General features: G+C 47.9%; 1 protein-coding gene across 7 annotated transcripts in view; it reads right to left on the bottom strand.

Annotated features, from left to right (window-relative positions):
- Window positions 1-17634, bottom strand: part of Dcun1d4 (defective in cullin neddylation 1 domain containing 4) — a 79442-nt gene that overhangs the window by 54080 nt on the left and 7728 nt on the right. The window contains exon 1 of one of the 7 annotated variants that reach the window (XM_021163559.3): window positions 15202-15328. The exons of 2 other annotated variants lie outside the window; for them this stretch is intronic. In XM_021163559.3, coding sequence (XP_021019218.1) covers window positions 15202-15226 — 25 coding nt within the window. In that variant the 5' untranslated portion in view covers window positions 15227-15328. Of the gene's footprint in view, window positions 1-7485; window positions 7669-13320; window positions 13593-15201; window positions 15329-17634 lie in introns of those variants that run through there. 4 more of the 7 variants (XM_029477542.2, XM_029477541.2, XM_085836758.1 and 1 more) reach the window with 4 other exon arrangements.

The following is a 17634-nucleotide window of genomic DNA, read 5'->3' as shown; positions in this document are numbered from 1 at the left end:
ACTACAGCCCAAGTGCAAAGGGCTAACACATAAACAAGGAGTGAGGCTGTTTGCCCAAAAAAGAAAAAAAATTTTCATTTGTAAAAACTAGGTGGCGGGTAGTTTTTGGCCCCTAGGTCACTGTCAGCCAACACCTGGTGGGAATGTGCAACAGCTACAACAGTGGACTGTGCAGGACTACAGGTAAGCTGAAGGGAAAGGAGACACCTAGGTCTCTGTGTGTAAACTGATGCATATAACTAATGCTATAGAGGCCTATTTGTTTGTAGACAGGGTCTCTACATAATCCTGGCTGGCCTGGTGCTAACTATGTAAATCAGACTTCTGCCTTGAACTCACAGAGATCCTCCTGCCTCTGCCTCTCAAGTGCTGTGACTGAAGAAGTGCACCACTATATCCCACTAACTAAGAAAGCATTTCTACTTATCAGAAAGAGAACAAAGCACAATCAGGGAAATCCACTGAAATCGGCTCCCACCTCAGCCACAGTAGAAGGGGAGAGTACTCAAGGCAAGAGGCAGCCATGCACTCGTCACTGGGCCCAGAGCCCTGTATCTCACTGGTTCCATACACTCTGGCATTGCCCTCAGCACTCTGCCAGACCCCCACACATCAACTGCACTGTCTACTGCACTAAGAGGGCAGGCCAGCTGCTGCAGCTGCCGCATGCTAACAATGAAAAAAAAATCTCCTGAGTAAAAAGAAAAGAATCTAGAGGCTCTAATACCTGGCTTTAAAAACATACTACAAAGCCTGGAGATGGTGGCATGGGCCTTTAATATCATCAGCACTTGGAGGCAGAGGCAGGTGGATCTCTGAGTTCAAGGCCAGCCTGGTCTAAAGAGTAGGTTTCAAGGCAGCTAGGGCTACACAGAGAAACCCTGTCTTAAAAAACAAAAAACAAAAACACTACAAAGCAACAGTAATAATACTACAAAAAAATCAAAATTCAAAAAAAACAAACAAATCCAGCATGATACTGAAATTAAAAACAAGACACACAGACCAATGACACAGACTAAGGAATCTAAGAATCAGTCTATCTACAGCCAGACTGTCAACAAATGGAACAAGAACATACATTACATAAAGCCTCATCACTAAATGAATTTCGGAACATCAGACAAAATAAGAAAAAACAATCTCTCCTCCCTCTCTCTCTTCCTTCACCCCACCCCCACACACACACACACACACACACTTAAAAGAATGGTCAAGGCCTACGGATCCAATCCCAGCACTCAAGAGACTGGGCAGGTGAATCTCTGTGAGTTGGAGTTCAGCCTGAGTCCCAGGATTCTAGGGCTATAGAGTGAGACCATGCCTCAAAAACAAACACAAAAGACAGACAGTTGAGAGAGAGAGAGAGAGAGAGAGAGAGAGAGAGAGAGAGAGAGAGAGAAATAGAATGAATTAAAAATCGATATCGATTCAAGCCAGGCGTGGTGGTGCACGCCTTTAATCCCAGCACTCGGGAGGCAGAGGCAGGCGGATTTCTGAGTTCAAGGCCAGCCTGGGCTACAGAGTGAGTTCCAGGACAGCCACGGCTACACAGAGAAACCCTGTCTCAAAAAACCAAAAAAAAAAAAAAAAAATCGATTCAAAATAGGTCAAAGACTTAAACACAAACCCAAAACTACACAACCACTGTGAAAACACGGGAAGCGCTTCAGGGCACAGGTCTGGAGAAAGATTATGTTTTGGATAGGACTCCCCAAAAAATAAGCTGCAAAAGCAAAATTTGACAAATGGTAATTGAAAATCTTCTGTACAGCAAAGGAAACAATCAAGGAAGAGAGAGAGAGAAAGAAAGAGAGAGAGAGAGAGAGAGCCCACAGAGCAGAAGAGAATAGCCGAGAGTCTCTTTACTGCATGGGAGTTTATTAAGTCATGAACAGTCTTAAACATGTCAACAGCAAAAAAGAAACAAACAAGAAAAAAAATTCCATTTAGAAATAAACAAATGACCTGTGTGGACATTGGCTTAAGAGAGTTCTTAAAAGATTAGATAAATGAGTAACACGTGAATGAATAACCAGGCATCGCCTCACACAGGTTATAATAGTATTAGCAACAAGCCAGCTAGAACCTGATGCACTGGTGTGAGAGAGAACTCTTGCAGGCGATGTGGCTGGTGGACACAAATTAGGACTTAGTTATATTAATACTTTAATTGATTAGCCATCAATAATTAGCCATTAACAAACAGTGTGGGACTCTCAAAAACTAGAAGGAGCCCTAACAGTGTGACACCTCCCTGCTGGGTGTGCACAGAGAGGGACTTGAGAAGAGCACGGGAGGCTCGGCATATCTACTGGGACACAGCTCACTAAGGCATGCAGTCAGCCTCAGCACACACCAACAGACAAATGCAAAAGCCACAGTACATGCACACAGTGGAACACTAGACAGCAGTAACAGGATAGAATCTGTCGCCTGCGACAGAGGGAAATGGAGGCCATTGAAAGAGAAATAAGGAAGAGAAGACAAACACTGCATATTTTCACTTGGTTTTAGTTGAAATGTGGTAACTGTACATGTTTTGGAGGTACACTGTGACACCACAAAACAAAGATATAATGTGTGGTGAACAGACCAGGATGACTGGCATGTCAGTTACCTTAGACGTATGTCATTTCCATGAGAATATGCATAATCAATGTAAAAGCTAACAAGTTCTTCTCAAAGTACAGGCCAGGCACTTAGGAGGCAGGGGCAGGAGGAGCAGTGGGAATCCAAAGCCAGCCTACCCTACAGTGCGAGCTCCAGGCCAGCCTGCACTATAGAGGAAGATCCTGTCCTAAAAGGAACAGAATATTAGTCAGCAGTGCCTAGCAAGGGTCTGTGGGAGGAGTGAAGGGGGATGGCTCATGGGTCTGGTGTAAAGCGGGACAGAAGGGATCAGTTCTCCTGTTGCACAGGACAGAAGGCTCAGCACACTTGACAACAACTGCCTGCAGATTTCAAACTACCTAGTCAAGGTGCCACTGTGCTCGCAATAAATGCCTTCTCTGTGACAATAAAAAGCATGAAATAACCTGCAGGGGCAGTAGGGAGGTGCTCAATGGTAAGGGCAAGATAACAGCCATGCTACTGCCAGAAATCCAAGACAAAATGAAAGGTTATCAAAAAGCACTTTATCGCAGGGACCAAACAGTGCAGAGCTGTGACTCTCCCCTGGGGCCTCCATTTTCCTAAGTGTTATGGAAAGAGAAAACCCATGGTGATGGCAGGAGTGTGCTAGAGTGATAGCCACTGTTAAGACTGCCTGGCTTCCTTCCCTCTAGAAACACAAGCCCATGCAAGGCCCCATCTGACTGTCCCATGTCCTCGGGGCTCATTCCATTCCTTGAGCGCTCAAGCGATGTCGATGTCGGGATGCCCTCTGCCTTGATGCCTGGAGTGCACAAGGTTCAACAGCTGTCTTCACTGAGTATCTATTGGAACAGGCCCTCATCAGCTCTGGCTTCCCCACCCTCCAGAGACTCGTACCTCACAGGCCTTCCCCCTGCTGGTATTCTCAACAGCTTTGCTGATATACGTTTCACATTCCACATCATTCACTGCTTGAAGTATACAATGCAGTGGCTTCAGTGTGTTCAGGGAGCTATCTAACCATCACCACAATCAAATTCCGGGCCATTTTTTATCACATTCGCTGCCAGTCCTCACTTGTCCCCTCCCCCTTCACCTAGAGGCCACCGTGACTCTTCCTCCTGTCTCTACAGATCTGCTTCTTCTAAACATTTTAGAATACAGAAAGGCCCAGGACAGCACTTTCATAAACAGAATACTGTGTGTATTATCTACACGACCATCTCTGTCCCTACCCCCAGAGTCCAAGCTTCAGGGCAGGGACTTCTCACCCCAACCCCAAACTTCCAAGGGCACAAACCTGGGACATGGCGGGTGTGGATATGCAAGAGAATTGCAAGCTCCAAAAACAGCCAACAGCCTCAGCCTCGTGGAGGTCGCTCACAAGACCTTCAGGAAGACAGTGCGGAAGCCAGAGCTCACGGTAGGCTGGGCTGGGGGGTGGAGGGTAAGGGGAGGAGCAAAGTGTTCAAGACGTAGTGAGGGGAGAGCAGGTAGGGGTGTGTGTGTGTGTGTGTGTGTGTGTGTGTGTGTGTGCATGCACACGTGCATGCACCACGTACTCACAGAGCAGTGTAAGTGGCTGAGGGTGAGACTTGAACATGTTTAAAATGCAGATACTTTCCAGACCTCAGGAGGCTGAGGCAGGAGGATCCCAAGCCCCGCACCAAAAAAAAAAAAAAAAAAAAAAAAAAAAAAAACAAAAAAAAAAACACTGCCGGTAGACTGAACAAAAGGTGGGTCAGATCACAAGTCATTACAGACTGGAATTTGAGCTCAGAGATTCTCAGTATGTGAGATTTGAAAAGTACAGTATGTAATTTTTTTTAACTACAGTAAAATAAATTCACTTTAAAATGACTTGGGACACAGTATCTTCCATAAAATTAAAGCTACACCTTGTGAAAACTAAAAACAAAATGTTTTAAGGGATCTCTAATCCCAACTTACAATTTGACATAATAGTCACTGGCTGTATGAAATGGCACAGGTCTTTCATTATTTTTACTTTTAAGGCAAAATTATCAGAACACTGTGATGTCTTTTTACACTCTAAGTCTAGGTAGGAGATCCCAAAAGCTACATCTACAGTCAGTTCCATACAGCATGGCCTTCCCTGCCAGAAGTAGGCATTTCTACTAAATGGCTAATGGTACCTACCTCCCAAGGATGCTGCAAGAATGAAATGCTGAGATCAGCCTAGGGCATGGGAGGTAACACCTAGGTCAGAGGGTGGCATCTTTTAAGCCTTCTCCCAACACAGCCAAACCAACCCCAGCTTGCTACCTGCTTAAGCAACACAAAAGTAGCTTATATACCCATAGAAGCAAGAGTATGACCCAATCAATTTATGAAAATAGGAGCATAAATTCTAACACACAGCACCTCATCTCATCACCGGCCACTCCAACACCCTGGGCGCCAACAAGACTAATCCAGTACCCTGCAGTGTGAGAACCAGGGTCAAGACAGGGCAGGCATACCAAGCAAAGGGGAGGCAGGCAGCAGGGAGGAAAGTGTTAACTTCTGCCTGGCCAATGAGTATTTGCTACTGGGACAAAGAGCCGGCAGAGGGGAGCTACAGAAGGGACACTGATAAACAGGTCACTGTGTAATGCAGCATGGGCATGGAGCACAAGATGCAACATTACATGCAGAGAAGCACCTGGGTGCAGGCAGCTGCCCCTCGCTCTCACAGAACCCAGGGAAGAAGCTGGTAGAAGAAACCCAAGAGGAGGCATGCCATCCAGAGCCCTGTCTGTGCCTGCCATTGCCATCTCAAAGGATCCGGTCACTCCAGGACGCAGGGGCTGGCTGTGTTCCCAATGTGACAAGGTACAAAGGACTCCAGATTCCTTCCTCGCACCCTGCCTACCACTGAGAAAGGAGCTTCACAGGGTCACTCAGAGACAAAATACCATTCAATCTAGATAATGTTGCAGGGCCCAGGCTTAGAACAGAGACTGTCAGGCCTAGTACGCTCTAGTCCAGAGTCCTAACTCTGCTGTGTCCCAGCTGAGTCACCTCATATGTCAGCAATCTAACTCATGGTGCCTCAGTGCCCCATCTAGAGCCAGAATGACAGAACCCTCTCCACAAGCTCCTGGGGCAGCAGTGAGCAGGTGCACAGAGCACACTGACAGAGTGCTGCCCACACCCACACCCCACACCCACACCCCACACCAGCTCTACTTGGCCTGGACCTGGAACAGCTACACAGAAAAGACATGGAAGAAGGGATAGCAAGGAGATGTATCTTTAAGGCCATACTACAATATATCCCCTGGACTCACTCATAACATCCCCTATTTAATTGATCGGAACTAGGAATCTTTGGGATAGTCTGGGGAATGGCATCTGTAAAAAGAGACGGTAAAATAAATACTTAACCATGCTCTAAGATATAAAACTGGGGATGGGGATTAACTTCAGGACTGAGTGGCTCTAAGCCAAGTCTCTTGCTCTGGCTTTTCTGCAATGGTGTTAGTTATCGCCTGTATTTTCAAACTTGTAAGAGTATTTCCATATCTTCGACAACTTAAACTGCTTTGGCAGCAAATAAGAACATGCAGAGTACTTTTCTGGGCCGCAATCCTCCAGCAGGGTTAAATTCCTGTTGTCACCTCGAATCTCCTTGCCAGGAGGTGTGCAGAGGAGCAAGCTGTAAGACCCTTACCAGGTACTCTGTCCCAGGAGGAAGAGCCCAAGGCAAAGGAGGGAAGTACCAGTGGGCTCTGACCTAGCCACTCACAGGCCAGGACAACGCAAGGGAAAAGCAGAGTACAACTGAGGCCCGTTCACTTGCAGTGGAGAGTACCCGACTCTGGAGCTAGACCTCCAAGGCGCTGTGTAAAGAGCCTCAATCCCAGTGGCCTTGAGGTCCCCCTTCCTATATTCCAGCTTCCTTGCCTTGGGGAGGGGTAAAGACCATAGTAATTAAGGGCCTTTATTAAGGGCCTTTTCCCCCTCCCCTTGTCCCTTTTTACCCATCCCCCCTCCCCTCCTGCTTTCTCTCTACCCATACGTCCCACAAGTCCCTACTCTCTGTACCTTAACTCCTCCTGCCCTCCACTCCCCACCACACACACACATAACTGTCACAGGTCTGCCTGGTCGGTCCGTCCTGGCCTCTCAAACCTGCTCCTGAACTCAGTTCTTTCTTTTCCCAGTGAAACACCAAAGGCTAAGCTGACAACGTTAACTACTAACTCTTCTAGGAAGTCTAGCTGTGTGCCTTCCCCTGGTTCCAAGCACCCCAACATTCATTAATGCAGCAGCCATCATTCACCCTTCACCTGCCCCCTCCCCTCTTTCCTCCACGATCCTGTTTGTTATAGCAGTGTCTGGCAACAGCTGAGTGAGTGACAGAGTGCCCAAATAACGGAATGGCACGTCCCCTCCATGGCTCCTACGCTGCCACACCTACCAAGGAGCCACTATTACAAATCAACAGCAACCACGGGTTCCATGGGACCGTGTCTCCCCTCAACTCTCCTCCCTGCATCCCCATCTCCTTGATGTTCCTCAGATCAGGCCTACCTTGCACACAGAGACTATGCACTGGTATCCTTCCCATCAGTCCTTCCCTGACCACACCAGCATCCAACTGCCCTACACATACACACACACATGCATGCACACGCACACACGCGCGCACACATACACACACTTCCTCTACTTTGTTTGTCTCTACAGAACTGATCACTATGGAACTTACCTATCATCTGCCTCTCACCTACAGCAGAATGAAGACTTCCAGACCAGTGGAGAACTCGGCCTTGCATACACTAGGTACTCAACATTCACACCTGGTGACTGGCAGCCCCGTGCCCCTGAGAGGGTAGCTTTTAAACATGAAATCTCTGAGCACAAGATAGTTGAGGAACTCACCTAAAATCTCACAACTAATAAATGGCATAGGGTGGTTGTGAATCCAGTCATTCTGACCCAAGGGTCTTTCCCGAGCAAGCACGTTCCTACTTCTCAAACTGTCACAGAGCAGTGGGGAGACACCATCCCATCACATCCATGGAGCAGACGCTGGTGTGGTCATGTCTTTGGGCCACAGAAACACTGTGGAAACATTTAGCATCATCATTCTCTGTGGCAAAAGCACCAGTCAAGAGATACAGGGTCCACACAGCATCGACAGTTTCCTTTAGGTCAGTGTGTGGTGCTGTAGTATCTTCATGCAAAGAAAAGCAGCTAACCATTAACATGAAGAAGGCCATAAACACATCTTAAGAGCCAAGTATGTGGGGGAGGGGATCCTCGGGAAGTGCTGCCTCGTGGGCAGGGCACAGAGAGGCTCTAAAGAACGATGGGTATGCTTTGTATCTTGGTTTAGCAATTGCTCTGCCAGGGTATTTGTTTACCAGTCTATCCATTTAAGTGGCTATAATTTTTTAACATGTAAATTATAACCTCAGTAAAGTTGACCTGGAAGGCTTTAGAACTATCAGACATTATTTCTGACTAAACAAAATACTTTACTCAAGAAAAACCTACAAGGGGCTAGGGGCCAGCTTCTGAGCATCCCACCTCTGGACTGCATTTCTTAAGAGACAAAAGAGGCTATCTATCTGTGGAGACGTGAGTACACAGCTCCAGCCGAGAGCTAGCTGGCTGGCCTACCTGTGGCTGAGTGGTGTGCTTTACAAAAAGACCACCGTATGTTTTGTAGAGCACAGTATGGTGAGGTGGGAGGGGGGTCTCTGTGGGCCCATACTAAGACATCCCTTCCCCCTTAAGAACCAGCTATAGGATGGGTATAGTGCAGAATAGAGTTTATTAAGGGCATGGGAAGGGGAGTTGAGAAGGGAGTAGAGGCAGAGACAGAGACAGAGAGGTAGGGAGAGGAGAGAGAGGTTGGCCAGGAACCCTTGGAGGGGGGGGGCAAGAAAGGGTCAGTCAGGGAGGGAAGAGAGTCAGAGAGAGAAGAGAAAAGAGGCAGAGAGATCGAGGCCAAACAGCCTCTTTTATAGCAAGCCAGGCCTACCTGGCTATTGCCAGGTAACTGTTAGGAGGAGCCTAGAAGGGATGCCAACACTGAGTACCTGCAATGCTGGCTCCTGCCACCTACAAGGGACATTACAGGAATCCTTCAGTCAGGCTTTTGGTCACGTCTGAGTGGAGCCTACAGACAGCTACACTGAAAAGGAAAAAGGCAGCTCTTCTCCACAACAGCCTCTGCCAGGTAAATGGGACAGTGAGGGGCTAGGTCTGAGTTCTTAGCTGCCAGTACGGGAAACCAACTGTGGCATGTTGGTTTTGTTTTGATTTTTCTTTTAAATATAGCACTAGACTCACTAGGAAGATGAGAAAGCCAGGCCTGTGGATCACACAACAGAAAAAAATCCCCCATGGGCACATGGTGAGATTCCCCACAGACAGAACCAGGACTGGACCAACTCCAACTCCAAAACCAACAGAGCTGCTGCCCCCACCACAGTGATTCTCCTCAGGCTACAGCCTTCTTCCCTTAGCTGGCTTCCACCTTCAGGAGGGATGGGAGGTGGGAGGAGTGCTTCCGAGCTAAGGAAGAGATCCCCTAGGCCAGATAGCACAGTTGGGATGACACTCAGCAAGCCCTACTGATACAGGCAGCAGTAGACAAAGGTTTGCTAAACTCTCATCAGGAAAGGAAATTTCTGAAGGACTACCAAAAACAGAAAACAGAGCAAAACCCATCCCACACAGAGGGATGGTGCTACCTGGAGGAAGGGGTCTTTTTCCTATCGTTTAGGGATTTTATTCCATACATTCAGGAGTTTCAAAAACAACAGCCTTCCTAGGTGACATTAACTTGTTTAACATTTTCTAATGAAAAGAAAGGCAACTCAAACTTCAACTAGCAGGCACTTCCTCCAGAACACTGAAACTCCAGAAGGGGGAAAAAAAAGGGAGGGGGGAGTGTTTCTGGCTCTAAAACTGTCATGTGACACTAAAGCATGAAATTCTATTTAAAATGCATTTCAGTGTTTTTCTTCCTAAGATACACTCTCTAAAGTATGGTCTTAAAATAATAATTCTCAAGAGGTACTTTTGACCTGAATTTCACTGTAAGAATAAGCTGTAGGAAGCAATCAACACCAATTCAGGCTCCCAACCAGCATATTTTCCTCTGTCAGTGTTAGAGTTAACTTACACATTGTTTAACATAGTAAGTGAAAACATACCAACATTCTCACTGTCCTATTGTCTGGGTTTATGTGCATTTGGTATTTTTACCTGCATGGGTGTCTGTGCATGTGTGTGATTGATACCCTCAGAGGCCAGAGAGGGTATCAGACTCCTGGAACTGGAATTACAGACTGTGGTTCAGCATTGTGTGGGTGCTGGGAACCAAACCCAGGTTCTCTGCCAGAGCAGCTAGTGCTCTTAACCACCAGGCCCTCTCACCAGCTCCTATCTCACTGTATTGTTAACTGAAGAAATAAAACCTTAGGACCAGGATATGGCCATAAGTCAGAAAGAGAAAAATTAAAATAGTATCAACCATCTCCCAAACAGACCTGGTAAGAGATCTAACCTTCTGTCCCAAACAGAGTTTTCGTAGTCCCTTGTAGGTACCTTGCTCATCCGTTGCAGTATTTAATCTCTCCATATCAAACATATCAAACATAATGTTCACGTAGTGCTACGTCGTGGCTGGAATAGAAAATGTTCCCAGAAGGCTGACATCTTGAGCGCTTGCTGCCCAGCTAGTACTCTTGCTTGGAGGTTGCAAAAACTATGGAACCTCTGCAGGTCATTGGCGATAGGTCTTGGGGAGTGTGATATTGTCTTATGCTCTGAGGACAGGTAGGGAGAAGGGAGCCTTCCAAGGACAGAAGCCAGGCCTCAATGACAGAAGCTGTCCTATATCACCAGGAGGCCTGGAAGCCCTCAAGGTTTTTGAGTAGGGAAGGAATACTAAAAGCAAAGATGATTCAACTACTGATAGACCAGTGGAGCACAGGCTAGGCCTCACACAGGATCACTGGTTATCACAAAACACTGCCTCAGACCCAAGATACTGATGAGGAGGAGTTGGGAAGAGGGGGCAGCTGTAGGGGACAGGAAGAGATGCAGCCTGTGGTCATTTATCTTGTCAATTTGCCTGAATTTGCAATCTTGAAAAAGACACACTGTGGGTCTGTGAGAGCACTTTTCAGGGGGATTTAACAGCAGAAAAAGGACCTGCCATGAGTGTGGGCAGCACCTTCCCACCGGCCGAACTATAAAATAGAAAGTGGGAGAGGGCCAGTAGCCTTTCTCCTTCCTACTGACACAATGTAACCAGCCACCAGTAGCGTCTCTCCTTCCTACTGATAAAATGTAACCAGCCTCCAGTAGCTTCTATCCTTCCTACTGACACAGTGTAACCAGCTGCCAGTAGCTGCTATCCTTCCTACTGACACAGTGTAACCAGCTGCCTCCCACTCCTGCACCTCACTCTCAAAGCTGTATCTTCTCTGCTCTGCCAGAGTGTATCCTCAAACTGTAAGCCAGAATAAACCCTTTCCTCTTTAAGATGCTGTGGTCAGCTACTTGATCACAGCAACAAGATAAGTATTGCATATACAGACTCTCCCTTCCACTTCCAAACAGAAAAAGATGGGAAGTATGTAAGGTTCCAACCAAGGTGATTAAAATTACTGCAGCTTCATTAACCAAAGGAACTAAATCAACTAACTAGCTTGGGTTTTCTATTGCCTTGACTAACTACAAAGCTAGGGCCATATACACAGCCTATTTCCAACACATGGAAGTACCCTGGTACACCCTCAAGTCTAAATGTCCCTGGGAATAAACACTTACCAAAGTCACCAGGCTATTAAGTACCAGGTCCTCAACTGACAGACTGCATTTTGCTCCTATGTCAGCAGAATTACTAGCTATTAATTATTAGCTACAATTATAAGGATGACCATGATGATAATTAAGATGAGAGCAATGCAAACATCAAAACAGGAAGAAGGAAGGAAGTTACGGGGAGGAGGGATACCATCAAGCATTAAGTAGGGGCCTTCTCTAAGCCAATGTGGAGAATGAAAAAAGTCACTGTATACAAATCCCCAATAAGAAGAGGAGAGAGCTTTCGTCTTTGGCAGTTACACACAAGACTGTGATGACTATACGGTTGTCAACTTGACTACATCTGGAATTAACTAAAACCCCCAAACTGGCATACTGGGGAGTGATTTTTGCTTAATTTTAAGTGGGAAGATCTACTTCTATTCTGGACCTTTGAGGTGGGAAGACACACCTCTAATTTAGGCCAAGCCTTCTGCTGGAATCCTAATATAAGGACATGGAAGAAGGAAGCTTTTGTTCTTTGCCTGCTTGCTCTTGCCTCAATACCAAGTCCATTCCTTCACTGGCATTAGAGCCTACTTCTTCAGGATTCCAGTACATACCAGCTGAAGCATCCAGCCTGAACAATTACTGGATTCTTGGATCTTCCATACATAGACAGCCATTGTTGTATTAGCTAGACTGCCTATGTATATATGTGTGTATGTATAAGTCCCATGTATGTATGTATGTATGTATGTATGTGTGTATACATATATATACACATACATATGTAAGATTTATATGCATATATACATATATACATACATATAGAGACAGATTCATTCTATAAGTTGATACTGAGAGAACCTTTATACAACTACCCCTGCCAAATCCTTCCAATACAGAGTCAAAAATCTTCAATAAAACTTTCTGAACTATTTAAATGCATAGCTAAATCCACAAGAAAATATAAGACCTAGCCAAGGGCCAAAATGCAAAGGTCGAAAGACAAGTAGACAGTACAGGCTGACAGTGCCTAGGGCTTTGGGGCTTATGGACTAGCTGGAGGACTGTGTGAGTAAGGGCACTTGTTCTTCGGGATGTGATGAGAACGAATGAAAACAGAAGAAATGCAGACTGATGTTTTCTTTAGATCTTGAAGATCTAAAGAGCACATGCTCTCCCCCACCCCCCAATCACTCAGCAAGAGCAAATCCTGGATTAAATACTTTGTTGAAAAATGTCCATACTATATACAAGACGGCTCTTAGAAATTTTACTGCAGGTGTAAGTCAAAACAGGATAGATATAAATTGTTTCCCTAAAACATATTCTCACAAGTTTCTCAGACCTTATTTCAAAAGCCATCCTGTAAGGTCTGGAGAAATGGCTCAGCACTTAGGAGTGCTTACTGCTCTTGCAGAGGATCTGAGTTCCATTCCTAGTTCTCAGTTGAGTAGCTCACAAGCACCAGTTCTAGGGGACCCTTCATCTGTTCTCCATTGCATCTATATGCATGTGCACACACACACACACACACACATATATATATATATATATATATATATATATATATATACATACTTAAAAATAGTAAAAATAAATTTTAAAAAAACATTGTCAAACACATAGACAAGTTTAGTACTGTCTTAACTGTGTCAAGTCGTTTCCAAATATTAAAACTCGCCCTCAAGATGTTTACCGCTGGGTTATTAAAACACCCCTCCAATAACCATTGCGATTATGGATGTTTCATAGTATCTGATACACCACACAAAAATAATCTTATAGTCCCTACATTTGATTTAGGGTGATCACTAAGGAGAACTGGCAAAGGATGCCCACAAACTAGGAAGACCTGTAATAGTCCAAAGGGAAGGACTTTACAGCCTCATTCGCTTCACTTACATAAAAGTTAAGACATCACAGTTCCCCTTTGCTCACCTTTAGGATTTCATTGCAGGTTCTGGCATGAGACTACTTCAACCCCAAATTCCACTAAGCTGCCATTCTTGATTCGCTTCCAAAAGAAAAAATCCCCTAACTCTTGGGCAAACCAAGTAACCCAAGAAATACCCAGTGCAGTTATCTGTATTTTCTTCACAAGGGATATTACGAATCTCTACTTAGTTTCCATACTTATGTAAGGCTATATACTTCACTCTAGACGTCTATACAACACACACTAAATGTTCCATGGTAAACGTTGCTTTAAAACGAACGTGTGCAGGATGATTCGAGACTAAGCTTTCGCTCCCCAGGGCAGATGCAGGGGTAAATTATCTCGGAGAAAGGCCAGGGCTTGGCCTGGGCTCTCCCTCTGCGGTGGACACTGTCCCAAGGAACCCAGGCATCTCCCGGGAGAGAACGCATTGAGTCTCCGCGGCATAAAGCACGAGTTAGTCAAGCAAGGAGGTTCCAAGGGGCGCGCTGAATTCTGGGACTCGTTTCCACAGTTACCCACGTGCACCCAATCCAACCGCGGCCCAGGGCGGCTGGGACTACAAGACCCAGAATTCCGCGAGCCTGCCTTTCCCTTTACACCGGCTCGGGGAGCCAGACCCTAAAGGAAACCCCTAAAGCACCCTCCCGGTGCTTCGGGCGGAGGTAGCTTCTCGCACGCGCGTTGCTATGCCTCCAAAGCGGCCCTCCGTACAGGGTAACAGGTCTTGACGCATCAGCCTCTACAGCTGATGGCCAGAAATTAGGGAACTGCGTCACACACTGCCAAACCTACGGACCGCCGGGGACCCCGACAACCTCTTACGCCAATTCCTCCACCCCGCCTCCAGGACCCCTGCGGGTCGGGTCAGCTCGCAGACAGCGGCCTCCCGGTCCTGTAACCCCAGCCCGCGCTGACCTCGCTCCCCGCTGCTCGCCGAACGCAGCGGCCACTGCCAGCCTAGGGACACCTCCCGGGTACCCGGCCCCGCCCCCTCTCCTCAGTGCACCCCGAGGCTCAAGGGTGGTCCCCTCCTAGGCTGGACCGGGCCTCTCCAGGGAGGAGGCGCCTCCCCCAATGGACAGTCCAACGCTCCCCACCCCGCCCCAAGAGCACCGTACCCGAAGATGACAGCCCTCCCAGTCCCCGCTTCTCCCCACCTACTCTTCCTCCTAACTCACTCCGCACACCCTCCCCGACCCCTGTCCCAGCCCCCAAACTGCACAGCAGTCCTATCCGCCATCCACTCCTCCGGGGACCCCCTGTCCCAACACCTGCCCCCCAAGCCCTCTCCCCACTCCCGGCCGCCGTCCCGCATACCGGACTCCACAACTCTCCCATCCCACCGCGGTGTCTCCCACTCCATGGCCCCCGTTACATCAGCCCCCAGCCCCTCACCGGCCCGGCCGCTGCCCCAGCTCCCCACCCATTGTTCCCGCCCCCGCCCCCAGCCCTCCTTCCCATTGTCCCCGCCCCCTCTCCCCTCGAACTCCCCCGCCTTCCCCGGTAGACCGTACGGCTCGGGCCCCGCAAGCCTCACCCCGTATTCGGACCGCAGGCCCTCTCCCTGCCCGCTCGTACCACCCCCGACCCCAGCTGCCAGCGCCCGCCGCCGTCTCCACCTCCGTGCACCACCGACTCTCGGCCCCCGGCCTTCCAGAATGTCCCCCCTCCCCCAACCGCGGAAAGCCAGCCAGTCCCCACCCCCTCCCCGCCGCCCCTGCTCCCGCCCCAGCCGCCCGCAGCGTCACGGCCCTCGGACTCCAGGAGGGGTTCAACCCGCTCCCCGGCCAGGGACTCCAGCGCGATCGGAACCGGAGAAGTGGAGAAGGGAGCGCAGGAGCGGACGGGGTGTGCGGGCCCGCTGGCTCTGTGCTACTCACTGACAGCTGCAGCATCCGAGTGCATTTTCGGGCAGCTCACACCCGCCTGCCGCCCGGGCTCCCGCGCTCCACTCGCGGTCCCCCTACCGACTCCCCAAACCTTAGCTCGCAACAGAGGACCGCCGGCTTCTTCTCCGGCCCGCCCATTCCGCCCTTCTCATTGGCTAGACCCCAGCCGGGGGACCGCCCCTCTTCGGCTCTCATTTGACCGAAGAAGTGCTGGTTGCGCCGCCTGCAGCTGGCAAGGAGGCCCCGCCCCCTAGACTGCAACGTGATTGGCCCCGGCGCCTCGCCTCCGACCGCCCCTGGTGGAGGCCACTGTTCGGAGCCGCAGGTTGGACCCAACGGCTGTCAGTCATTCAGGGGTCCGAAAGCGCGTGGAGGGGCGAGACTGGGGAATTGGTCCACCTTGACCCTGAAGCCCCGCCCTGTGGCGGGCGGATCCTGGAGCGGGAGACCAACCGAGAGCCCAACCGAGAACCTGGGTTAAGCATCCGAAACAAAGCAGCCTGAGGGACCTGGAGCCAAGCTCCTACCCACAGGGACTGGTGTTCCCTGGGAGGCCATCGGCCAGATCCCGCTACTGCCCACGCCCGGATCCCGCCGGTTCTCATCAATCGTTTCCCATCGCGGAAAATTAGAAGAAGAAAAATATCTCCGCTTTCCTCCCTTTTATGCCACAACCTTTCTGTCCTCAACTTTGGAAATGCGCCTCTTTTTCAGAGTCAATTATTCAGAGTCATGCGTTACTTGCGCCAAAGGTTTCGAATGCTTCAGGCATTGAACGTCAGACACCTCTGCGGTCCCCAGACAGCGAGAGAAAAACCTAGTGCCACATTAGGCTCTGGGGGGGTCAGCCTGACACCACGACAAGCCAGGTCACCTGACTATAAAAGTCTAAGAAACATAAGTCGAACCTGGCCAAACCGCTGTTTAGCAAAGGGAAGCGTTAAAGGGGTTGTGATTGTTAAGTGTCCTAAATACTGCTTTTTGTTGTTTCTTGGAGTTTTTCAGTACTTGAAAACCAGTTCTCCACAATCACTATGGTAATGCAATAACGCTAAAATGTGCAAGGGTGGGCGCCCCGCCCCCACCGCAAACACACACTCCATGTCCGAACCTCGCTTGCCCCAACCACAGCCTGGACAGCCTGTAGATTCCGCCACACGCACTGGATGATATGACCAAAGATAGCAAAGGGATCCTGCGTTAGGATTCTGAATTCTACAGCCCAGGCTCTTGAGTTGTAGAGTTCTGAAATCCGGACAAATGTTACAAAGCAAAACAGCTTACAGTCCTGGTTATCTACATCACTGTGTTTGTTACTGTGATATGTTCCACCTCATCGTCCTCTATTTCTCTGTAATTAAATTGAATCCCAATAATGCAATCTTTCATATTTGTCATTCAAATGCATATGATTCACTTCATCAAATTGCAAAATATCAGAATTGCATCTGAAGGCAAGAATTCTTCATAGAGCATTCTTTTGGGTCTCCTTAACAGGACAGAGACTTAGCCGAGTCTCCTAAACAAAGGAAGGTACTTGTAGGCTCCTAGGTTGGGAGCTATATATAATTTTTAAGTGCTTATTCTGGGCAAAGTCTTCTTGGGTTCATTATTCTGTTCCCGATTTCAGCCTAATATAGTAAGAACTACAGTTTATTCGTGTTTCTGAGACTTTCTTATGTATAATATTTGTATGTGTTTGAGTTTTGTTTCCCATATTGTTTTGCACAGAAAAAGGGTTTACTTCTTGGTACTTGTAAATTAAAATAAGCCCGTGATTTATATTAGTTATTAATCTGCTACATTGATTTCTCTGCAGCAAACTTTATCGTTGTGAAATTATTAAACCTAAAGGACCTGCCAGTTCACTTTCTCCCTGGCTCTCAGCACGTCCTTGACACATAGTATCCAGGAAAATAATAAACAGAATTCTAACCTATGCTGTTTCTCAGCTGTTTCCACTAGGTTCAGTCTGACCATTTTCAAGTAAAATACAGATTGACCCAGATCGGGGTAGGGGGATAGTGTGTAGGTTCCAAATAGTGGCCTCCACCAAGGACAGTCAGAGGCAAGGTGTCAGGGCCAATCACGGTCCGCTAGAGCTAGAGAACTGAGAGGAAGTACTCTTTCTTAGTCAGCTGAGCCTCACTACTGCACAAGTCTCATGAATAATAAAACAACTAAACGATGCTCTGTGAATATCATCCAGACAGTTCAACCACCCATAAGATTATAAATCTTCATGGTCAGGGAACTTGTTATGACTGTTTTCAGTCCCCCGGCACTTAGTACAGTGGCTTCCAACAGTGGACACTGATTCACTGTTCCTAAGAGTGAAGTGGATGACAACTCTTGGGGAATTTTATATCTGAAAGGAACCTCAGAGATTCCAAATCCAACTTCCTCATTATAAGAATATGAGAC

This window comes from Mus caroli, unplaced genomic scaffold (genome assembly GCF_978045245.1).
Source record: "Mus caroli unplaced genomic scaffold, Mus_caroli_1 scaffold_4, whole genome shotgun sequence".
NCBI lineage: Eukaryota > Metazoa > Chordata > Mammalia > Rodentia > Muridae > Mus > Mus caroli.
This window is presented reverse-complemented; position numbering and strand designations above follow the sequence as displayed.